Genomic DNA, 26,784 nt, shown 5'->3' with positions numbered 1-26,784 from the left:
TGATAAATCAATACCTAGGTACTCAGGTGTCCCGCAGGGCTCGGTGAGCGAGCCGTTCTCAAACCTGGACAGGTAGAAATCTCGCAACACGACCTTGTTGTGGTTACTCTCTCTATAGTACATCAAGTTCTCCAGCTGAAATGACAGAAAAAGGCACCGAAACAAAAAAAAAAAAAAAATCAATACTTTAATATATCAGTAATGATAGGAGGAAAGACATGGCATTAGGCCAAAGTATGACTGAATAAGAGGTCGATGTGTCCCAAATAATGTTGATATTCGTCTTTTAGCTGGCCAGACAGGACACTCCCTTCACCCGCTCTCAATGTGAAAGATGAGTTTTGTCTTTAAAGATAAATGTGAAAACACAGATGACCTACTACGTATAATATATGAATCTCTGCTGATATTTCAAGCACAAGCCCTAAAAAGAAAAACATCAAAGCTATATCTAAAAACACTCTGGAGAATTATGCATTAGTGACAAGAATGAGCTATGAGCAAATGAGATCCACATATACATGTAACAGACTACAGTATGTCTGATGCTAATATTGTGCACAGCGTGTTGCTGCCGTGCACTAGAGGGCACTACAAACACATGTTGTCTCATGACAAACAGCATCATAACCTTAATGACTTCAGCATGAAGCATTAGAACCACAAGAGATGGCAATACTGTTTATTACTTTCATATTTGTTTTGAACATTAATGACACCCACAGGGAGCACCTGCAATATTACAGACGTACAGTGTTATGAGTCAAAGAGGACAAGGCGTTTGATTAATATAACTGATTATCATTTAGTACTCGGTAGACAAAAACATCCCCAGCACATGCATACACAATAACACGATAACACTGAGTTACAACCTTATAATCACACACTCAGACTGTGTCTTTTAAAGAAGTACAAAAATTAAGCGAAAGCATAAGGTATGATTACAAATGGCCTATCTTTTCAGTTTCATATATCATACATGCTTAATCCATATGTTGTTGCAATCCATTACTGTATTATATACAATACATATGTGACCCTGGACCACAAAACCAGTCATAAGGTTAAATTTGACAAAACTGAGATTTATACATCATATGAAAGTTCAATAAATAAGCTTTCTAATGATGTATGGTTTGTTAGGATAGGACAATATTTGACTGAGATACATCTATTTGAAATCAGAAATCTGAGGATGCAAAAAAATCAAAAAGACTGAGAAAATCACCTTTAAAGTTGTACAAATTAGGTTCTTAACAATGCATATTACTAATCAAAAATTACATTTTGATATATTTACAGTAGGAATTTTACAAAAAATCTTCATGGAACATGATCTTTACTTAATTTCCTAATGATTTTTGGCATAAAAGAAAAATCTAAAATTTTGACCCATGCAATGTATTTTTGGCTATTGCTACAAATATACCCCAGCGACTTAAGACTGGTTTTGTGGTCCAGGGTCACATATGGACCGCACGTAAGTACTTTGCATTGATAATTAATGTCATATTATTACTGCAAACCTACCTTTAAATTCCTGTGGACTATGTTGAGGGAGTGAAGGTACGCCACTGCTTCTAAGACCTGACGGATCACATTGGCGGCATCTCTTTCTGTGTAGTTCCCCTGGTCTAAGATCCAATCAAACACATCTCCACCTGTGGCCCTGTCACAAACACAGTGGCACAAAAATAAATAAGAACAAAGGAAGGTAGATCCGAATACGTTTGTAGAGTTAATTCCTGTTTAATCTTTATTTAATCAGCAGCAAGGTGCTTATTTGCACTTAAGTTATAGATGGATTGTGCCTTGGTCCAATGGGGCCAGTGGACCCACACTCTTAAAAATAAAGGTGCTTTAAAAGGTTCCTCACAGCGATGCCATAGAAGAACCACAAAGAACCATTCAGTCAAAGGTTCTTGAAAGAATCATCTCTTTCTTACCTTTTTTAAATCTGAAGAACCTTCTTTCCCCACAAAGAAGGTTCTTCAGATGTTAAGGGTTCTTTACGGAACCATTTAGACAAAAAGGTTCTTCTATGGCATCGTGAAGCACCTTTATTTTTAAGAGTGCAGGGTCCTCTGATTAACTGGGGCCTTGTGCTGAGAAATGGCCTGACAGCTCTCTCTTATGTTCATTAAGGCATTTATTTGATCAAAAATACAGAAAGAAACAGTAATATTGCAAAATGTTATTACAATATAAAATAATGTTTTTTATTTTATTATACTTTAAAATATAATTTATTCCTGTGATGCAGTGCTGAATTTTCATCAGCTGTTACTCCAGTCTTAAGTGTCACATGATTCTTCAGAAATAATTCTAATATGCCGATTTATTTTTAGAATTATCAGTGTTGGAAACAGTTGTGCTGCCAAATATTTTTGGGGATCCTGTGATTCTTTTTTCAGGATTCTTTGATGAATAACAAGCTAAAAAGAACAGCATTTATTCAAAATATAAATCTTTTCTAACAATGTAAATATATGCAATCGCTTTTTTTATTTAACACATCGTTGGTGAATAAAAGTATTAATTTCTTTCAAAAAAAGAAAGTATACAAATTTACTGACCCCAAACTTTTGAACATTAGTGTATATTGTTAGAAAACCTTTCTATTTTAAAGAAATGCTGTTTTTTAACCTTCTGTTGATCAAAGAAACATTTTCAACATTGATAATAAATTAGCATATTAGAATAATTTTTGAAGGATCATGTGACACTAAAGACCTGAAAGAGTATTGTGTATATTAATATAGAAAAACATTGTTTTTCATTGTAATAATATTTCACAATATACATTTTTTTTGGGATTTTTGATCAAATGAACACCGCTTTGAGAAACTTCTTTTAAAAACACTTTTGAGCAGTAGTCTTTAGAGTGACTTTAGAAGGATTCTGGTCAACCACTGCATAAAAACCTGACTGAATTTGCCACATTGCTGTAATTATATAGAAAGTGTGTATTTTGCCATATTGTTTAAGAATATATTATAATATACACTAAATATAAGTAAAATATCTACATTTTTAAATTAAATTTAAAACTTAAGTAATAAATTTCAATCTGAATCAGAACATTTACATAACCTAAAGTGATGCATAATTGTGAAACTGTAAAATCTAAGAATATCTTGTCAAACGTTTTTATATCAACAAAATACCTTAGACTCACTGTTATGATTATAATAATGTATTAATCTATGTATGTAATTAAATATGCTTAGAGCTGGGTGGATTACTTTTTGTACTTTTTTTTTTACAAACTGTAATCCGTTAATGATTCCAAATTACATGACAAAAATTGTAATTAGAAACGTAATCCATTACATTACACATTTTAGGTAATGTAATCAGACTACTTTTAGATTACTTTTGACCAAACTAATTTATCACATTGATTTAAATAGGATAATCTTGTACCATATTGATATAAAAATACAAAGATTAAGAAAATACATTCCATTAATTGTTATTAACAACATGAACTGCATTCAACATTATATTATGTAAAGGTTTACCAAACTCGGATTTGTGAAGGAACTGCAGGGGGTTTATGAGCTTAATAAAAAGCTATTTTTAAAAGCTGTTCATTTAAAATGTTTAATTAAAATAAGTCACTATAAAATCTTTATTTGTTTACCCACATGTCATGTGACCATAACCAACACCACAGAACCATGAATATGCAAATGAGATACTTAATTATTAAAATATTTATTTTTAAATCTCAGGGATACTTCAAGTAAATATATTAGGTGAAAGAGGATCAGATGAGAAAAAGGTTTGTAAATTCATGAATTTGTCCATTTTAATGTGTTTGAAAGACAAAAGCCTTCTGAAGTGTGTGTTCAGAAATGTGTTCATCAGTAGTTGATGCAATATTGAAACACTTCTTAAACCTGAAATGATTTTTGTATTTTTGTCACAACCTGGCTACTTTATATACAGTATCTCACAAAAGTGAGTACACTACACCCCTCACATTTCAGCAACCATTTTAGTATATCTTCTCAAGGGACAATGCTATAGAAATGAAACTTGGATATATTTTAGTAGTCAATGTACATCTTGTATAGCAGTATAGATTTACTGTCCTCTGACAATAACTCAATAACTTAACATACAGCTATTATTGTCAAAATAGCTGGAAACAAAAATGAGTACACCCTAAATGATAACAGCAGCATCTTGTTTAACCATGCAAAGACACATGTCCTATTCATCATGTTTATGTTTTTGTCTGCTTGACAGGACAATACAAAGTTGTGTATCTTGTATTAGAGCAGTTAAAATTAGGTGCTTTAAGTACAATTCTCTCATACTGACCACTGGTTGTTCAACATGGCATCTCATGGCAAAGAATTTGAGAAGTACAATTGTTACTCTTCATAAAGATAGCCAAGGCAATTAGAGGTTCAGTAACACCCTGAAACAGAGTTACACTACAGTGGTCAGGGTCATACAGAGGTTTTCCGAGATGGTTTCCATTCAGAACAGGCCTTGCAAGGGTCGATCAACGACGTTGAGCACTCGTTCTGTGTGCCAGGTGCAGAACCTGATTTAAAAAAAAAAACAGATGCATGAGTGCTGCCAGCATTGCTTTAAAGGTTGCAGAAGTAGAAGGTCAGCTTGTCAGTGCTCAGACCATACGTCACACACTGCAACATGTCGGTTCGCATAGGCATCGTCCCAGAAGGAAGCCTCATCTGAAGCTGGCTCACAAGAAAGCCTGCAAACAGTTTGCTGAAGACAACCTGTCCAAGAGCATGAATTACTGGAACCATGTCCTGTGGTCTGATGAGACTATAAGATAAACTTGTTTGGCTCAGATGGTGTCCAGCATGTGTGATGATGCCCTGGTGAGGAGTACCAACAAAATTGTGTCTTGACTACAGTCAAGCATGATGGTGGTAGCATCATGGTCTGGGGCTGCATGAGTGCTGCTGGTACTGGCGAGCTGCGGTTCATTGAGGGAAACATGGATTTCATTATGTACTGTACATTCTGAAGCAGAACATGAATTCTTTCCTCCAGAAACTAGGCAGAACGGCAGTTTTCCAACATGATAACGACCCCAAACACACCACCAAGATGACAGCTGCCTTGCTGAGGAAGCTGAAGGTGATGGGGTGGCCAAGTATGTCTCCAGACCTGAATGCTATTAAACATCTGTGGGGCATCCTCGAGCGTAAGGCGGAGAAGCACCATGTGTCTAACGTCCAGCAGCTCCATGAGGAGTGGAAGAGGATCTCAGCAACAACCTGTGCAGCTCTGGTCAATTCCATGCCCAGGGTGATTAAGACAGTGCCAGATAACAATGGTGCTAACACAATATATTGACACTATGGACAAGTTCACTTAGGGTGTACTCACTTTTGTTGCCAGCTGTTTTGACAATAATGGCTGTATGTTGAGTAATGTTCAGGGGACAATAAATCTATACTGCTATACAAGCTGCACGTTGACTACTCTAAAATATATCCAAGTTTAATTTCTATATTCTTGTCATTTGAGAAGATAATAAAATGGTTGCTGAAATGTGAGGGGTGTACTCACTTTTGTGAGATACTGTAAATGTCTATAAAACTGAAAGACTTTCTGAATGTATAAAAGCAGTAGGCTATTTTAGAAAGGAACACTGAAAAGATTAAAAATAGGAATTAGGGAGCATCAATAGGTTACCTTGTAAATAATATGTAATTTTGTAATCCATAAAAAGTAACTGTAGTCTGATTACAAGTATTTTGAAATGTAATTCAATCTAATTAGTACTTTTTTTGGAATCTGATTACGTAATCTTGATTACGTGTAATCAGTTACTACCCAGCTCTGGGGTATTTTGTTGAAACCGTATAAATTTGAGAAGATATTTTACAGTTTTGCATTTGCGTATGACTTTAGGTCCAGGTCCAGTAATTGACCCAGGTTTAATTTTATGACTTGATTTAAAATGTAGATTTGTACATTTTCAAATCATGTACCTCTAATTCAGAATAACTTTGACACACCATTGCCACCAACACTTCTTCAAACACTTGCAGAATTCTACATTTTGTAGATTTACAACCAGCATCCTGCAAGCTAAATATAACAGGACCTTTAAAATCTAAATGAATATAGTAAATGACTAAATGTCCAGAAACTATATTCTATTATAGTCACTCATTACTGTAATCTTAATAGCTTTAATAGCATGTCAATGTCGTTCATGCAAAAGCAGGTGACAGGGTTTTAATAGATTTTAGCTCTGGCTAGATATGGATATTTGCATGAGGAGCGGAGATTGAAGAAGTGCATTTTCCAAAGTGATGTTCAGATGTAGAGAGATTTGTCCTTGGCCTACTGAATGACACTGGGAAGGGAACATGACTGATCACGGCAAAACGGAGGTCAGACTTACAGCTCTTGTATGATGAAGAACTCTTTCCTGGTCTCGAATGCATCAATCAGCTGCAGGATGTTTGGGTGTTTGACCCTGGAATAAAAACATCATGGCAAAAAGCTGAATAGCTTCTTTATCTCACGTTAAATAGAGAAAAGTACTTCAAAAAGCGCGAGAGGACCGAAATAATCACTCGAAGTGATGCATACAGCATCTGCATCCTTGAAGGAGTAGTTCACCCTGCTACATTTTCAATTTTGCGCTCCACAGTTTAAAGAAAATTTGGCTTGAAGTGAGACAAACTATGGGTGAACTATCCCTTTAAATTTTCTCTTTGTCCTCTCAGATCAGCACTCTCACGAAACCCTACATCATCTGTTGATGTTTTGAGTCACCACGTACATTTTCAAGATCATGATCTCGTTCTTGGCTGCCTTCCGCACTTTCCTGCCGTCCTTCTTGAGGAATTTCTTGCACACATAGACCTTGTCCGTCTGTCGTTCCTTTACCAGGCACAGCTCGCAGAATTCTTTGCTGCAAAGAGAAATTATACTGAATGCTGCATTTACTGCTGTAATAAATTCCCCTTATGGTTGTAAACTGGTTGTTTTAATAAGCACACTGCTGTGACAAACACCTCTCTATTGGGCAAAATGCATTTGAAATTCATGTTTAATGAGATCACGTTTTTGTAATTGATGCATTGGCTTTCTTAAGGCTATAATGGCAGATCTATGCACACTCACGCCTTGAGGACCTGTCCAATCTCGTATTTGTCAGTAATGTCTGACAGGCTGTTGTATGTCCGCCCATCTCGCAGAGCAAGGCACCCAAATGGCATGACAGCATCCACCTGTCCAGAAGAGAACAAGCGAACACATACACACACAGCCATCAATCTCAATAAAACTAATGTCATTCACTCTAGAGGAGCATGTGTCTTCACAAACTAGCCTCACCATGACAGGTTCCACACAGAAATTGCGAAATGCTATTACAACATGACTGAAAAAAGTTTTTTTTTGTTAAAACACAACTTCAACATTTTTTTGAACATCAACTGGAAATATTGGACGCTATTCATCCAACATGTGCAGAACAATTTCTGTGTAAAACATTCTTGTGAAACAATCCATTTCTTCATAAATCGACCCATTGGACAGGATGTGACAATTTGCTACACAGAAATTCATTCTGCTTGTGTTTCATGAATAAGGCCGACTGATTATAGGACACTTACTGGAACAAGGGGTACAAAATAGATTTGGAAAGTCTTAGAAACTCAGTAAAACGAGATGTTTAGCCCTCAGAAAATGTTTTTAAGACTAAATATATGAGATATTTTATTTCCCATTTAATAATTTCATTATTAACAATAAAATTGATAATAATGTGTCACAGGGTTGTACGTCACAGGTTTGCAGATTTGAGCTAGATTAAAGGGATAGTTCACTCCATAATGAAAATTCTGTCATTAATTACTCATTTTCATGTCGTTCCAAACTTGTAAGTCTTTTGATCATCTTCAGAACACAAATTAAGATATTTTTGATGAAATCCGTGAGCTTTCTGACTCTGCATAGACAGCAACGCAACTGACACGTTCAAGGCCCAGAAAGGTAGTAAGGACATTGTTAAAATAGTCCATGTGACATCAGTGGTTCAAACTTAATTTTATAAAGCTACAAGAATATTTTTGCGCACAAAGAAAACAAACGTAACAACTTTATTCAACAAGGTCTTACGGGTTTGGAACGACATGAGGACAAGAGATTAATGGCCTAATTTTTATTTTTGGATGAACTATTGCTTTAAGCTGTCACTTATTAGAAGCTAGCTAGTTTGAGACCAAATGTTAGTTTTTAGTAAATAATAAATAATAATAAAAAATATATATTTTCCATATAACTATTTGTATGTAAGAATAAACTTGCATAATAATAATAAACAGCATGCTTTTCTCCTTAATAAAGAAGCAACACATTACATAAAACTGTCAAACACACACATAAACATATACCCACATGTACAGTTGAGGTCAAAAATGTACATACACCTTGCAGCATTTGCGAAATGTTCATTATTTTATCAAAATAAGAGGGATCATACAAAATGCATGTTGTTTTTCATGTAGTACTGACCTGAATGAGATATTTCACATAAAAGACCTTTACATATTGTCAGGATTTTAGTCTGTTTCTGTTCTGTTTTCCCAGTGTTTTTCCCCCTCTGTTTCTAGTCCATATGGTTCAGTCCTTGTCTCCCCCTTTTGGTTTAGTCTTAGTTGGTTTTGTCTTGCCCATATTTGTATTTCCCCCTCGTCATCTTGGTATCTCATTTGTAACCACGCCTTGTTTTCTTTGTATATTAGTGTCTGTTTGATCACACCCCAGTGTCCGTCGTTGATGTTACATGTTCTCGTTTAATGCTCCTGGTTTTTGTTTGTTTGTAATTATATTCAGTGTTTTATTTAATAAACTTTATAATATTCATTTACTCCGGTTCTCCTCCTCCATCTCCACTCCTCAACCCGCCAGATTGTGACACATATAGTCCACAAAAGAAAATATTAGAAGAATTTGTAAAACATCACCCCGTTCAAAAGTTTACATACACTTGATTCTTAGCGATAGTTGTTTATGAGTCCCTTGTTTGTCCTGAACCCGCTGTTCTTCAGAAAAATCCTTCAGGTCCCACAGATTATTTGGTTTTTTGGCATTTTTGTGTATTTAAACCCTTTCCAACAATGTCTGTATGATTTTGAGATCCATCTTTTTACACTGAGGACAACTGAGAGACTCATATGCAACTATTACAGAAGGTTCAAATGCTCACTGATGCTCCAGAAGGAAAAACAATGCATTAAGAGCTGGGGGTGAAAACTTTTGAACAGAATGAAAATGTGTAGATTTTTCTTATTTTGCCTAAATGCCATAATTTTTTAAAATAATTTTTTGGTTGTGTTTCCTTCTGAAGCATCAGTGAGCGTTCGAACCTTCTGTAATAGTTGCATTTGAGTCCCTCAGTTGTCCTCAGTGTGAAAAGATGGATCTCAAAATTATACAGTCATTGTTGGAAAGGGTTCAAATACACAAAAATGTTGAAAAACCGAAGAAATTGTGGGACCTGAAGGATTTAACTAAAGTACAGTGGGCAGATTAACTGTTCAGGACAAACAAGGGACTCATGAACAACTATCACTGAACAAAAAAACACAGCTGTGGATCATTCAGGTAACAACACAGTAATAAGAATCAAGGGGATGTAAACTTTTGAACATTTATTATTTTCTCTTGTGGACTATATGTAAACATGTTTTATGTGAAATATCCTATTCAGGTCAGTACTAAATAAAAATAACATGCATTTTGTATGATCCCTCTTATTTTGGTAAAATAATGAACATTTTGAAGATTCTGCAAGGTGTATTTAAACAAGGTGTATATAGAAGCAAAAAAAAAGATAATACATACATAGATAACAGTTTATAGTAATAGGTAATAGTTATTAATCCAAAGAACACATTTGCATCTTTGTAATCTCATTTGTGAAAAGGTGTCATATAAAAAAAGACCCAAATGCTGCTTTTATTGCTGGAAGAAACAGAAATCTCTCTTTTTGTGCGAGATTTTAAAGAATTAGCTGATGTATCACACAATGACAAGATCAGAAATATAATGCTCAAGTGAAAATAATTCAACAGATGGTTGAGAGGACATGTTTGTCTGTGCAGAGAAAAAGATTTTCAAGACTGATGGTCTCAGTGAGGAAGAGCGTGATGAGAGTGAAAGCATCTTTCTCAGAAGAGAGGGCACTGGTCTGTTAGCTGTGTAATCCAGCTCCGGCTCCTGGCCCTAATCCCTAATCCCTCACATGGATCCACGCAAGGGAGGGGTCGGGATACAGTAGGAGAGGTCGGGAACAAGCGAAATATTACATAACCGGAACATTGTGTAGGACTATGCTGAATTCACGCTGAATATCTGATATATATGAACTGTCTGTTTTGTCTGCTTAGAAAAGGAAGTGAAGAAATGAAACCCATCGAGGCACTTCCAGGCTTGTGCTCGACAGCTGTTCATCCTACAGCAAAGTCAACATGGCGTTCTTACTCGTACTTCTGAGATATCATGTTTGTTATATTTGCATAGCTATTTCTGTTACCTGCCTTCTGGTACCACACAAACAACCCGATAACAGTCAATTAAAATGAAATTGTGCCACGATGATTTGTATGTGACAGGCCTGTTAGAACATCTCCGCATTTCAATAAAATATGACACCCAAAAAAAATGTTACAAGAGTGCCCTGCTAGTCACAGGGCTTGTGTCTAAATTAAGATGTTGTCAAGATGAGAACAATGTTGTGGTGTTGTAAATTTTGATTAATATTACATGGGCAGGTCGCAACAATAACAAAAACATGCTCGCCCATGAATAGAACATAAGAACGCAAATGAAAAGTATTTTCAAAATTCGTCTGGTTTTGGCTTCACTTGACTCCAGTCGGATACATTTCCTAAGGGTCCTTTATATGAGATGTCTTCTTGTGTTCAATTTTAACTAGATGGGGCACAACGGAATGAAACAGAACACATGGCTCTCCAGATGTGTTTCAAAAAGTGAAACTATTTTTAACTTGAAATGCTATCTTAAAAATGCAACACTCATGTCAGAGCTGTGGCACAGAGGGTAGTGCGATGCTTCTGAAATACAAAAGGGCTGAAGAGCTTGTGGGGTTTGAGTTTGGCCCAGACCAAATCCCACTCTATTTCCATCTCTTTCTCCCTGTTAGCACAATATTCAAATGCAGTAGCCACTTTTGCAAGAGGGTTTTACTGCGTAAAGCACTGGCAAAATACTAATTTAAATGAATCAATATTTATCTACAAAAATAAATTACAATTTTATAATAAATACTTCTATAATAATAAATACATTTAAATTATTTTTTCCTAATTTTTATTTAAAAGATACACTATCAGTCGAAAGTTTTTGAACAGCAAGATTTTTAATGTTTTTTAAAGAAGTCTCTTCATTTATTTGATCAAAAGTACAGCAAAAACAGTAAAAAAATTTTTTTTAAATATTTAATTCTATTTCTATTTGAAATTATTTAAAAATGTAATTTATTCATGTGATTTCAAAGCTGAATTTTCAGCATCATTACTTCAGTCTTCAGTGTCACACGATCCTTGAGAAATCATTGTAATATGCTGATTTGCTGTCCAATAAACATTTTTTTTACTATTATTACACTGTAAAAAATGACTGTGAATTTAACGGTGAAAAACTGTAAAAATGCTACAGTAAAAACCTGTTAAACGGTTAACGGTAAGTTACCCTACTATATACAGTGAAAAACTGTATTAGACATTGCATTGTAATGTGGAAAAAGAATGTTAAATTTACAGTGAATAACCGTAAACTGACATTCCCAGAATTCCCTGTTACATTTTTAAAAAACTGTTCCTTCTTAGATTTTTTCTTATCAATTTTGTACATTAGGGTTGTATGTTGTAAGTTAAAACCATAAAACGTTGCTACCATATTTTTATGGTAAAATTCTGGCAACCACAGCTGCCGTTTTTTTTTTTACTGTAAATTTTAGATTTTTTTTTCTTTTCGTTTATTATCAATATTTAAAACAGTTGAGTACATTTTTTCAGGATTCTTAGATGAATAGAAAGATCCAGAGATCAGCATTTATCTGAAATAAAAAGCTTTTGTAACATTATACACTACACCATTCAAATGCGTCAAAATAATTATAAGTCAGTATAATTATTTATTTTTTTCTATTTTGGAAAGGAACATTTTATAAATTAATACTTTAATTTAGCAAGGATTCTTCAAACTGATCAAAAGTGATGATAAAGACAATAATGTTACAAAAGATTTCTATTTCTGATAAATGCTGTTCTTCTGAACATTTTATTCAGCAAAAAGAAAATTCTACTAAGCTGTTTTCAACATAATAATCAGAATTTTACAATAATTTCCGAAAAATCATGTGACTGGAGCAATAATGCTAAAAATTCAGCTTTAAAATCAATTTTTACAATAATAAATAAATTACATTTTAAAATACATACAAATAGAAAACAGTTATTTAAAATAGTAAGAATATTTTAAAATTTGACTGCTTTTGCTGTACTTTGGATCAAATAAATGCAGGCTTGGTGAGCAGAAGAAATTTCTTTAAAGAAATCTTACTGTTCAAAAACTTTTGACTGGTAGTGTACACTAATTTAAATAATGAGCGAGTACCCATCAAACCATCTTCCAAACTGGTTTTGCCTTACCCTAAATCACAACACCAAGCCTATAACAATTATTAATATTTAGGTCAGATTTCCCAGATTTTATCATTCATTTTCGTGTGTTTAGGTCATATCCTTAAACAAAGAAAATAAAGCTACTATTATATGCAGTTGAAGTAGCTTAAAGCCACAACAACTGAATCTCTAAACCAGTTACTAATTTGGTCTGTAGTTTCCACCATTATCTGATATAAATAGCAATAGTTTTTCTACAGTTAGTGCTAAACTTTCCCAACATTATTTTAAACAAACTCAATTTTAACAACGTCAGAACAATGACAGCATTGACAGCAACTTACCTTAATAAGATATTTTGTGCATATTCATCTTTTATTAAAAGAATAGTTTACCCAAAAATGAAAGTTCTGTCATTAATTACTCACCCTCATGTCGTTCCAAACCCGTAAGACTTTTGTTCATCTTCAGAACACAAATTAAGCTTTTTTTATGAAAACAGAGAGCAAACCAAATAACATATTCAAGGCCCAGAAAGGTAGTAAAGAGATGTAAGAAGAAATTGTTGAAGTAAGTCGTTATTTTTGTTTTCTTTGCGCACAAAAAGTATTCTTGTAGCTTATAAAATTATGGTTCAACTACTGATGTCACATGGACTATATTAATGATGTCCTTACTACCTTTCTGGGCCTTGAACTTGTCAGTTGCTGTCTATGCAGGGTCAGAAAGCTCTCGGATTTCATCAAAAATATCTTAATTTGTGTTCTGAATATGAACAAAGGTCTCATGTAATTAATGACAGAATTTTCATTTTTGGATGAACTATCCCTTCAACGCTTGACCCCATTACATGTGACCGTTATACATGATTGCATATCAGTCTTTGACAGTGTTTTGACTGCACTTCAAACCAGATTCATCCGCACAGAATAGCAAAGCCAAAACTTATGTAAACAAACGGCCAAAACAATGTTCTTGAGCAAGTGTTATGTAGTCAACCACTAGAGGGCCAAAAGTCACACAGTGTAGCTTTAAATATTTTTAAGTGAAAAAATATAAATAACTAAGACTAGTCATTTGGGGATGACTAGCTGACGACTGTGACCCATCTGTAATGCAAAGAAGTTAGGCATTTTGAGCCAGAGCTGTTATTTCCCTCCTACAGACATTTTTTAACACTCCTTCCGTATGGCATGAACATGCTGACAAGATATATTCACAACGAGTGTGGATTCCCTCTGGATATAAATGCAAATACAGGAGGTGACATGCTTACATTAGGGTAGTGATGCACATGTTTTGATGGGAACCTTGCACTGGAACGACGGATCACATCTGACAGCTTTCGCTCATTAGTTGCACTCAATACAACCGCGTGACCCGTGTTACAGGATTCAGGTGCACCGCAAACACGTAATGAACCGGACATCCTTCCATGTGTGGTGTGGATAAAGTCAATTTTGTAAGGAAGACTTTGTTAATGTTCCATTATGGGATAAAGCATTACTATCTGAAAGCTTGTGGTTTCTCAGATCACTTCTGGCAAAAATGTATGTCGTTTTAATTGGGGTCCATGCATATTCATAATGGCTATTTTTGCACACGCCCACCCCTTACATGCACACACCCATCTCTGGGTCCAAAATTAGCATTCGAACATTCTCCCAGCTTGCAAAAGACAATGCGTCCACCGGAGACAGAGTTCAAGAAAGATACGAAGACAAAGACGAGGCAGTGACAAAGGGCTCGAGGGATGTCTTCTACAAAGGCTAGCTTGCAACAGATGCCTCCCTCCATCATTAAAGACCACAAGACCCTCAACCATCAGCCTTCCCCAAGACGCTTCTCTGTAATGCTGCGCTCTTCTCTCTCCTGTCTGTACTGCTCTTATTAAAGCAATGAATCTTCATCTCTAGAGACACACACATTAAACACCAGATCCAATCCCACAGGATGGATGAGAGGAGCTGTGCTGTTCTCCAAACACATCTGAACCCAAACCCACCCACACACACACACACACACACACAGACACAATCCAGCAGAGCAACAAGTTCAAAAGTCACAGCATGGAGCGTAGAAGTTTGATGTCCTCCCTTCTTCCCCTTGCTTAATCTGGTGCTAAATTATAGCGTGCAGTCCCGCGTTCATGTCCACCTCTCACAGACAAACACCATAATCATTATCATCCTGCTGGGTTTATTATGCATTTGGTGTTCTGAAACAGAATTTTGGCACCGCCAGGCGCAATATTTGCCAGAGCCTCGGCTCAAGCCTCAGATGTAGTGAAAATATTGAGAAAAGACTCATCCGAATTAGTAAAGCAAATATTCTGCCTTCGGTTCAGCTTCTTTGTTACAATTACATGCCATGGTGGGGTATGCTTTTGTGTGGAATCAACAATTGTATCACAGAGCGCTGTACGGGAAATGTAAACAGGACCCCATTTACACTTAAGACAAATCGGAACATTACTGTGACCTACGGTGCGAAAGTATTCATACCCCTTTTTTTCACATTTTGTTATGTTGCTGCCTTATGTTAAACTGCAAAAAACACGCTTTTAACATCTTTGCTAATTTAATAAAAATAAAAAGCGTATATGATTCCATTGCAGAAGTATTCATACCCTTATCGGGGACAGTTGAAATTTAGCTCAGGAGCATTCATATTGCTTGTAGATGTTACTACATTTCGAGTAAAGTTAACTTGTGGCAAATTCAATTGAATGGGTATGATTTGGAAAGGCACACACGTCTTAATAAATGTCTAATAGCTGAAAATGCATATCAGTTTGCATCAAGCCACACATCTGGGGAAGAGTTGAGAAAGAATTCTGCTGCATTGAAGGTTCACAGAAGCAAGTAGTCTCTGTTCCCCTTAGTGGAAGAAGTTTGAAACAACCAAGACTGTTCCTAGAGCTGGCCTCTTGGCCAAACTGAGCAACTGACAAACATCACTGCAACACTCCACCGATCTGGGCTTTATGGTGGTATGGCAAGACTCAATGTTCTCCTGAGTAGGGATGGGAATTGATAAGATTTTTACGATTCCAATTCCATTTTCGATTCTGCTTAACGATTCGATTCTTTATCGATTCCCTTATCGATTCTCATATGGAAGAAAACGGACAACAAATTGTTGATTAGCATAGTTAAACTGTCTCTGTTTGGGGCTTTGTACTTAGGGCTGAGAATCTTTGTCATCTCCCTAGAAAATATATAATGGGAATGAATGAGTCCTGCAGCTTTATTAGCCGAGGACATGCTAACGTTGTTGCTGCTGCTGCCGCTGCTGGGTTGAGAACTGTTAGTCCGGAGCGGATCGAAAACGCAACATTCTTTTATTGTTATTGCATGCTGTGTGCGCAAATGTTTTAGCATGTTAGTGGTATTTCCTCCCTTTGAGGAAATATCTACGCTGCAAGTATTGCAAGTTGCCCTATTTTCGTCTTTTTTGGTGAAATACAACCAGACTTTTGAGCGTTTGTTCCGCTTAGGCGCCAATGCTTATTGACTGAGCGTAAGCTACGCAACGTGCGTAAGTTACGCAATGCGCGTGATGACGTCATTCGTGCCCACTGGAATCGTTAAGGGAATCGTTTGCAAATTTTGCAAACGATTCGATGGAATTGAAACACTGGGAACCGGTTCTCAACAAGAACCGGTTTTCGATTCCCATCCCTACTCCTGAGTGAAGACACATGAAAACACACTTGGAATTTGCAAAAAAGCACCCTCAGATTGTGAGAAACAAGATTCTGTGGTCTGATCAACCTTAATTCCAAGCATCATGTTTGAAGGAAACCAGGCACTGCTCATCACCTGCAGAGTACCATCCCAAAAGTAAAGTGTGCTGGTAGCAGCTTCATGCTGTGGGGCTGTTTTTCAGCAGCAGGGACTGAAGGACTCGTCAGAGTAGAAGAAAAGCTCAGTGCACCAAAATATTTAGAGTAGCATTAATGAAAACCCAGTCCAGAGCATTCAGTACCTCAGACTTAAGTACCAGCACACAGCAAGAGTGGCTTATAGACAACTCTGTGAATGTCCTTGAATGTTACAGCCAGAGCCTGGGCTTGAACCCAATCAAATGTTTCTGGAGAAAAACCTAAAAAATGTCTGCAAGACCCCATCCAACCTGACAGAGCTTGCGAGGTGAAGAGGTGAGGCGAAGAATGGCAGATAATTTCAAAATGTTGATCTTCTTGTTGCATCATACCCCAAAAGACTTGAGGCTGTAAAGGTGCTTCAACTAAGTACTAAGTTAAGGGTATGAATACTTATGCAATGTACTTATTTCAGTTTTTTATGTTTAATAAATTTATGATGTTGTTACAATTCTGTTTTTGCTTTGTCATTATGATGCATGGAGTGTGGAGGTGGTTGAGGTGCTATATAGCACCACTATTGTATAGCCCAGTATGGTTCTTCAGCATTTTTTGGAGGTGGTTTAAGGATTAGTTCACTCTAGAATTAAAATTGCCTGATAATTTACTCACTCCTATGTCATCCAAGATGTTCATGTCTTTCTTTCTTCAGTCGAAAAGAATTTAAGGTTTTTGAGGAAAACATTTCAAGATTTTTCTTCATGTAATAGACTTCAGTGGGGATCAGCGAGTTAAAGGTTGCAGTTTTAATGCAGCTTCAATGGGCTCCCAACCAAGGAATAAGGGTCTTATCTAGCGAAACGATCTGTCATTTTCTTTAAAAAAAAAAAAAAAAAAGAAGAGATCATTTATAACCACATAACCACAAAAGCTAGTCTTGCACTAGTTTGACTTCACACATTATTTAGTCACGTTCGAATTTGATAATTTTGAAGTAGGAGGGGAAAATGAGATGAAGTTTTGAACCGGAGTACACAGATGTGTATCACAGAGGTAGTGCAATACAAACATGTGGTTAAATAGTCTGTAAATTATATAATTTTTTGAAAATGACCAATCGTTTCATTAGATAAGACTCTTATTCCTCGGCTGGGATTGTGTAGAGCCCTTTGAAGCTGTAATTTGGACTTTCAACTCGTTGGACACCAATGAAGTCCACTATATGGAGAAATATCCTGGAACTTTCATGAATATCTTGGATGACATGGGGTGAGTAAATTAGGGTAATTTGAATTCTTTAAGGTGTTATATAGCACCACTGCCATACAAAGAACGCGTTCAGGCCCTGTTTAGTTGTTTAAATGTTCTCAAACTCTCTCTTCGTCGCTTAGTTTAGTTGGGGAAAGGTTAAAAAACGACATTAAAATACAGTGTATTTCCTAAAATGTACATGGTTCTCATCCTTTTTGCCCCCAATGCCCCCTATAAAGAAATATCCCAGGGCCCAAGACTTTTTGACCTCAGAAAAGCATAAAAGTGATTCGAAGTTGTAGTAAATTCTCATTCATAGCAAACATATAAGAATGGAGTGACATATCTAAAATCTAAGCAAGAGAATGGAGTTCCTTTTATGGTTTTACATGGCACCATTTGACAAAAGTACTGTATAGCAACTTTAAAAATAGGTGCCATATAGCACTTAAAGTGGTTCCCCTATAATTACAAGCCAGTGAACCACTTTTAGTGCTATTTAGTGCTGTTTTTGTTTAGAGTGTATAGTTATGAAATTCTGATTAGAAATTACAGATAAAAAAGAAAAAGAAAATAGATCACAAGGGGTCAATAACTCACCCAAAATTGCAAATTAGTTCACCCAACCTTCATTTTGTGAGCTGAATCAAATGATTCCCTCAACATAACAATTTGATTCAAAAGAATGATTAGTTCACTAATTGGGCATTGCAGCTTCTCTTATGAGCATGCCTTGAAGAACTAGGATGGATATTTGTTGGTGAAGACGTACATTTCAATTTGTTCCTCACACAAAATCATGATATGACTTCAGAGGAGTTCATGAGTCATACAGATGACTTTTATGATACCTTTACATAGCTTTTTTTGTCCTTTCAACAGCCTGAAACTCCAGTTCTCCATTCATTTTAATTGCCTGAAAAAGAGTGAGTGGCTAGAACATTCTTTAAAATGTTAATCTACTGCTAAAACATACAAGACTTCTCTGGTTTGCCTGATGTCAAAATGTACTGATATATCTAATTCCCTTTTTATCAGAATGCAGAAACATGCTGACCTCTTTCAGTCTGACCACCTGTGAACAGATAACCTGAGACAGATGTTAATACCAAGTGTAAACACATTCATTTTTTATGTTATCCATCCATGACTTGGTCCGACTCCAAAATCAAAACCATGTCCAACATCACTAGCAAATTCCTGGAATGGACTTTGACGTGAATGTAAATGGGGCAGTGTTAACCCCACCCAAGCTGAGTGTGTCCAGCTGGGTTGCTGCTTGGAGCAGCTGGATGCTCCATAGATCAGTGAGGAAGGAGGGAAGGGCTCTCATTCACACACAAGATGCTCATCCAAACTGTCTGCTCCTCAGGAGGGAGGCTCAGAAATTTGGAGCTGATGCAAAAGGACAGCTTCCATACAGGAAGGGCAGTGTAGGCCTGGATTAAATCAATCTGTTACCCTTCAGGTGGAATGCTATGAATTGACCGGGACTGATGCCGAAGACACGCATATAGGTTTCGCCAGTTTCTGTAGGTTGTACATGATGTACGTGACTAGAATGAGTGCCTCATCCTTGAGCTTAAGTGCACATAGGTAAAGACACAGGGAACGCAAAAAGAAAGGGGAATAGGCTGAAAAGAACTGGGAGAATGCACCATTTATACACAAATGTTTAGCAGGAGTGTTTTCTATGAAGGAGATAATCTGAATGAGATAATAATCAACAGTACAATAGAGGAAGGTGAGGACTGAAGGTCAGAAAGCAAGGTCACGTCACTGCGACTGGCGGATTACACTGTCAGAAACAGGGAGAGTTCAGTCAAAAATGGAAATTTTGTCAGGATTTACTCACTCTCATTTTGTTCCAAACCTGACGTCTGTGGGGGGAAAAAGAAGATAATTTGAGAAATGGTTCAACTGTCCATTAATTAAAAGAAAATGGGGTAAAAAACAAAAACACAACATTTATTTGTACATACCCCAAAAATATTTGTCCAAATATTGTTTCCTTAGCAGAACAGTCATACAAATTTAGAATGACTAAATAGCCAGTTTCCATCCAAAGCTGCAAACTTAACTTGTGTGTGCAAAATTAGAATATCGCATAAAACATTTGTGAATAAGCTTTCCAACCAACAAGTCAAGGAAAACAAAAGTCATCATATCATCATTTCCTGATAAACTGTCACTATATATTACTAAAATAAGCTTGAAAAGCCACTGAACATAATGATTTTCATATATAACAAATTACTTGCACCTCAGAGCGAGCAGACGAAACAACATAAATGCGGTCATTGCTTTTGGAGGTGGATGCCTGCTGTTTGGAATAGTGCAGTGTTAAATGACTTTTTTGATGTGCAAGGAAAATCTCCCATTATTGTCATTAACCTATTTTCGCAAAAGTCAAAAAGCACCTCAAGCAAGCGTAAAAACGTTTTTGCGAATTAGGAGATTTTTGTTAGAAATTTGGCATTTCCATCAGTCGTTTCTGATGCAATCTGATTCAAATGTGCATAAAAACAGGGTGATGGAAACAGCTAATGACAGAGTTTACATTTTTAAAGATACTTCATGTGATTTGGTTTTGATATTTTCAACTTTTTATAATGAATTTGGCATGCATAAGGACTTGTATTCAAGATACACCTTTTACTTGTACATGTGTTCCTTGGAAATCAAATGAAATTGTTATAACCATGTTTTACTATTTAAACTCTACAGCACTGATAAAAATGATTTTGTGGTGAAGTAAATAATACAGAAACAAACGTAATTTCTATATTAAATAATTTAGTTTAGGCAAGAATAAAAAAAAAAGATTAAAATCAATATTAGTACTTAATTTAAGCTTGTAGTATTAAAAAATTTGAACTTGTAAGTATATTTTACTTGGTATTTTTTAAGATTGTTTAAGTAAATATCAAATACCTGTTGTTCCCATTTTGCACTTGGGAATGAATGATTAATAAGGTTACTTTTTTTTTGCTGTTTTCGAGATGTATTTAACCTGTTTTATGGTTGCTTTTGTTGTTAGGTTAAGTAACTCGCTGTTTTGTGACATCTAAAATTTATTTTCTACTCAAAATGATCTATTCATACTCAAAGCTATTCACTGATTGTTACCGTCATTGTGTATCATGTGCCAAGTATTGAGGTCTCTGTGTTCATTTGGTTAGTAACTACATTGAGTCAACATATAACCTTAAAAACAATAAGGAGCCGTCTACTTGCTTACGTACATGTTTGTAAGTGAACCACATGCTTTACTTAGTGCTATAATGTTTAAGTAGTTTACGAACCATGGCTGAGTGAAATGTACTTGAGGACTGCAGGGCAATCTTAAAATAATTAAGTAGAAATTACTCATCAAACTCTAACTGGACACGTTACATTTACTTATTTCCTTTGCTACTTTTACTTAACTTAGTTAAGTAGATTTTACTCAATTCCATATTTGCAAAATAAAAAAATATTTTCAGTGAGGGGCACACCATTTAAATACATTTTTATAGCTGTCACTACCAATTATTTTGGTGATTGAGTAATAAGACAATTATTCTGACGATTGAGATAATTTAATTACTTTTTTTGTAGTAATAAAAATAGACCTAAGCAAATAATAGCCTTTTAAATGACTTAAATACATGTATTATAGCAACGAGGCAATAACTATTAGTTTAAATAAAGTATCAAAAGCAAGTAATCAGAGGGTTTTATTGAACATAGCTGTTAAAATACATGTATTATAAATAATAGAACTAATGTACATCATGCATTTTAACACATTTTTGTTTTTTTTCCATATTTCAGATCTAATCCTTGTTTAATATTGACTAAATGACATTTGAGCCAAATGTCCGCTTTTGAAATTTCTTAACAATGTGGACATCAAAATGTGTACACTCGTTTTATATGTTATTTTGAAATCGTGATGAACAGTTAGCATATTGAGAAAGATACCAATGTATTCTTCTGTGTTTGCGTAGGTTTATAAATAATTTACCTTACAAATCTGAAGAAATGATGCACAGTAGAGGGCGCATATTCAAAACAAACAGAAAACAAAGGCGTAGTTTGAGGACACTGTGATTTAGTGAAGAATCATGGGAGTTGTTGTCTTCATCCCCATAGCCAATGCAATCTGACTGGACTTGGGCAGAAATCATGTTCATGGATGAGCTAATGTATTAAAGATTTATTAACGTCACTGTAGTATAAAGCAAAACAAAGCCACTGGAGTAATCGCTAATGAGAGACAAGCACAAAGCGCTTTTATTATGCCACAATCGACCCCTTATTTTCCTTCTGGTCATGCATATGTGGGGTAAAACAGAGCTGTTTTATCATAGTAGATACAATTGGGTGTACAAAAGTTCTTTTATAATGCTACTCTGTGCCTTCGTCACCTGTCTGATAAACACATAACATATTAAAGCGTCTTTGGAAATCTTTGGCTGGGGACACAATGACAAGGGACGGGCCACTAGTTACATTCTTTAAAACATTTGGGATAATGTAAGTACACAGGTCAGCAAAATATATAACACTGATCTAGTGGTTTTTTGGATATTTTAATAAAAAAAAAATCTCACATAATGTGCCTTTAAAGTAAAAACCGTGTCACTGATGTGTTCATCACTCTCAAGTAGGAAGAGAAAGAAATCTAAAATGAAATCTCCAAATGTACTGTAAAAATCGGTTCAATGATTCGTAAGAAATGTTAAAGTATCCATAATGGTATTTTGAGACTCATGTAGGCAGGGGAGAGGAACTCATTGTGTTAAAAGACCACAGGTAAAACAAGACTGTGGGAGGACAGATTTTCTTCATTAGAAAGATAGAAACCATCAAAGCTTTCATTCGTCTTTCTGTCTGAGTCTTCACTCAGCTCCTATTGTCTTTAATATTAAGTGGAATCGTTACCTGTGATGACACAAATTGATTTCATTGTGGTTTTGCCACAATATAATGAGGGACTCCTGCTGTTCGCTGTAGTCTCTTATGCCTCTGAGAAGCCAATGCAAATGTTGCATTTCCTTTTTTAAGCCGTTTGCCTGCTCGCTGCATGAGCAAACCCTCCGCCCAATTATAATCAGCGATCTCCACATAGTTCATAGTTCCCTCATCACTAAACTGTCTGCAAGCAACAACAGAGGAGAAAAAAATTTACACCCGCCTTTTTAATAAGCAAACTTAGCTCAGTCTGCGGGAGGAACGCCGGCTGCATTTTTATTTATTTTTTTGGTCAGAATTATGGACGTATTATAAAACCAAGCTCCAAAACAAATGCAAATGAAGGCTCGTAAATGGATTTCAATGAAATGTTGCTCGTGCCATTTGCTTTTCTTTGGGTCTTGACTGTTTGCAACAAAACATTTTTTTTAAGTTACATTAAACCCATTAGTGAAAATCAAATATAACCGAAGACATTTAAAGCTAGAAGACAGCCTTTTCGCCGGCCCTGTACAGCAGGAGACGCGACTATTGCTCCGGTTTGCTATATAACGAGTTTTTAAAGCATGCTGGCAGCTGCGGTAAAAGGGCCCTTCATGAGACCCTTCTTTCAGCAATTCTGCTGCTTTTTTAACACGGATGCCTGTGTCCTAGCCGAATCTAAATGAGGTCCCTGGGGTCTCGCACAGCCAGGGCCACATACAAGACATCCGCATCATTACCTTTCTCTGTCTCCCTACAGGCTGTTCTTCAGCTATAGATACTTTAAATCTCCCAGTGGGGAGACAGTGGAGCTAAAACAGGAGCTGGTGTGTGTAACCTTTGGTCAATAGACACCTGCAGATAAAAGTGGCGACTGACTGAAGCAAAAATCAATTTGACGAGTGACGAACAGCTATAGTCTAAAACTGAGGTACAAATACAGGAAGGATAGCAGAAGGATAAAACGTAATGCCCCATTCTTGTTTGATGATGGATTGGCAGATTTACATTCGATGGATTGAGAAAAAGAAACAAAATAGGTTGTGATAGAGAGTTGGGAGGGCAAACGTGCATTCGCTTGCGACTGTTTATGAATTATGTATTAGCATTGAGTGGATTACGGCTGAAAGTCAGCGCGGTAACTCACGCTTAAATGCCGTAATGAGAAAAAGACACACTTGCTTACCAAATAACTGTGCCTTTAATTCAGCATTATGCACAGACCTTTGGGTTGCTCAGTGTTTTGGTCTGAGATGCGCTTACTCAAGTGAACATACACACAACACGCCCCTCCACACACACACACATACACACTTTCAAGCACGATACAGACATACGGTCACTGATGGTTTGAAAGTCTAATGATTGTGCTAGTAAGAGGGGGATTTGTGCGACCCAGAAATTAAAACCACCCACAGTCACTATATCCAAATTTTCAGCAGGATGAGTGTAATAATGGGGTCGGATCATACATTTTTCAAGCTTTCCTGCACCAAAAACAGCGGTATTTTGACATTTCATTTTGTCCCACAGTTTATAGTTATGCACTTTGTGAAGTCTGAGATCACACACCACCTGACTAAATGTTAATGGCTGACAACAGAACTTAGGCCTCTTTATCTGCAATCTTTGTTTGAAACATAAATCTTAATAAACTTACATTGTTCATCTTTGGAACTCAAATTAAGCTATTTTTGATTAAATCCAAGAGCTTTCCGACTTGACGTTCAAGGCCTAGAAAAGTAGCAAGTACATCTATAAAATAGTCTATGTGACATCAGTGGTTCAACCTTAATGTTATGAAGCTACAGGAATACTTTTTGTGTGCAAACTAAACAAAAATAATGACTTCATTCAACAATTTCTTCTCTTCGGTGTCAGTCTTCCACGCGCATTCACGAAAGTACCATGACGCATTTGTGTGGTGCTGGTTTTGTTTTCTTTGTGCACAAGAAGTATTCTTGTAGCTTCGTAAAATTAGAGTTGAACCACTGATTCACATGGACTATTTTAACAATGTCCTTACTACCTTTCTGGGCCTTGAAAATGGTAGTTGTGTTGCTGTCTATGCAGGGTCAGAAAGCTCTCAGATTTCATCAAAAATATCTGTCCACACTTGTCATGTTTGGTTTGATTAAAACAAAATCTGGTCTGCTCTGTTAGTGCAGTTTATTTGAGTAAGTGTGAACACTAAAAAGTCATGAACACCAGATTCAATGACTTTTAAGGAATTTTTAAGCACTATTTATTTTATATCAAGCACCTATTAAATTCACACCCCCAGCATATGTAGCGTCATGAAAGTGCTTACTGTACTGAACATTTCACTTACACTTAATATTTACGTAAAAAATGTCAGAGTAATAATGATGTTTTGAATGCATAGGTTTCATAAATTTAGGCCCTAAACTGTTGTTTGCTGTAGCTCATGTTCAAGATTTAAATTTATATATATATATGCGCTTTAAATGATTAATGAATGAATGAATGATTTCAAATGATTTGCGATCCGATTGGAGTGCTTCAAAGCAGTAAATCACTTTGCGACGCAGTGGTTTACTGATTCAAAAAGCTCAGTTTATACTGTTGTTTGCTCGCTTTCTCTGTATTAATTATTATTTGTTTGAAAGGAAATCATTACAATTAAAGGAGTAGTTCACTTTCAAAACAAAAATTTACAGATAATGTACTCACCCCCTTGTCATCCATGATGTTCATGTCTTTTCTTCTTCAGTCGTAAAGAAATGGTGTTTTTTGAGGAAAACATTTCAGGATTTCTCTCCATATAATGGACTTCTATGGTGCCCCGAGTTGGAACTTCCAAAATGCAGCTTAAATGCGGCATCAGAGGAATATAAATGATCCCAGTCGAGGAAGAAGGGTCTTATCTAGCGAAACGATCATTTACAACTTATATACTTTTTAATCTCAAACGCTTGTCTTGCCGAGCTAGACAAGAAGAGCATTTAAGGTTAAAAAGTATATAAATTGTATTTTTTTTTTTAGAAAATTTTGCTAGATAAGACCTTCTTGCCTCAGTTTTGATCGTTTAGAGGCCTTTGAAGCTTCATTTTGGAAGTTCAAACTCAGAGGCACCATAGAAGTCCATTATATAAAGAGAAAACATGAAATGTTTTACTCAAAAAACATAATTTCCTTACGAATGAAGAAACAAAGACATGAACATCTTGGATGACAAGGGGGTGAGTACATTATCTTTACATTTTGTTCTGAAAGTGAACTACTCCTTTAATAGGCCTAACTTACATTGTTTTTTATTAAATTGTGATCAAGTTAGATAGTTTAAGTCGTATTAAAAACATTTCATGACACGACACGCCACTTATTATCTGGTTCTTGCCTAAAAAGATGGGTATATAATGTGCATTGTTAACAGATTACACTAACATTACCTAGGTACCTAGTGGAGCTGGGCACAAAAAAATCTGATTTACAGTTTAAATTGATCGTAAGTGTTTTTTTTTCTGTTTTTGACAGCAGCACATATAGGAAAATTTTTAAAATAGCACCATAAACAAAATGTATTTAAAATTGAATTCAAGCACTTTCAAGGACCTATGTTTGTTTTAAGCACTTTCCAGGCCTTGAATCCATATGTCTGAAATTCAAGTACTTTCAAGAAGCATGGGAACCCTGAATAAAAGTAATTTAAAAGTATATAAAAATAATTATAAAAAAATAATAATAATAAATAAATTACTAAACTTAAAAATATTAATAAATACTATAACAGTTTCTAACTGCAGTAACACACTTTTTTTATGAACTGAAGAAAAGTATTCTAAATTATTTCCTGTGATATTTCACAGCCTGCCACACATGCTGTTGACAGAGCTTAAACTGTTCTTACCCAAAATATTTATTTTAATGGGCCATTTTTTGTATCTATGTAAATGCCCATTTCAAATGTGACATGAGCAACAACGTTCACTCATAATTTGCATTACATTCCGACAGGTTCACAAAACACTGAAAACTAGCCTTGCTGAAATGTGCCGCACAATCTGTAAAGGTCAGATGGATTCGATTAGGCACCTTGTTAAATGAAAGTTTCTGGTTGGGTGTATGTTCAGCTCT

At 35.8% G+C, this 26,784-nt stretch overlaps 1 protein-coding gene across 2 annotated transcripts in view; it reads right to left on the bottom strand.

The window, feature by feature from the left end:
• The window catches only part of camkvl (CaM kinase-like vesicle-associated, like), a 67,958-nt gene that overhangs the window by 5,758 nt on the left and 35,416 nt on the right, over nt 1–26,784 (bottom strand). Inside the window, exons 2-7 of one of the 2 annotated variants that reach the window (XM_073823768.1) lie at nt 19,601–19,625; nt 7,138–7,244; nt 6,794–6,925; nt 6,410–6,484; nt 1,534–1,672; nt 15–135 (exon numbers count right to left, since the gene is read on the bottom strand). In XM_073823768.1, coding sequence (XP_073679869.1) covers nt 15–135; nt 1,534–1,672; nt 6,410–6,484; nt 6,794–6,925; nt 7,138–7,244; nt 19,601–19,606 — 580 coding nt within the window. In that variant the 5' untranslated portion in view covers nt 19,607–19,625. The remainder of the gene's footprint in view (nt 1–14; nt 136–1,533; nt 1,673–6,409; nt 6,485–6,793; nt 6,926–7,137; nt 7,245–19,600; nt 19,626–26,784) is intronic. The other variant, XM_073823769.1, reaches the window with a different exon arrangement.

This window comes from Garra rufa, chromosome 18 (genome assembly GCF_049309525.1).
Source record: "Garra rufa chromosome 18, GarRuf1.0, whole genome shotgun sequence".
Lineage (NCBI taxonomy): Eukaryota > Metazoa > Chordata > Actinopteri > Cypriniformes > Cyprinidae > Garra > Garra rufa.
The sequence above is the reverse complement of the archived record's forward strand: the minus strand, read 5'-3'. Positions and strand labels throughout refer to the sequence as shown.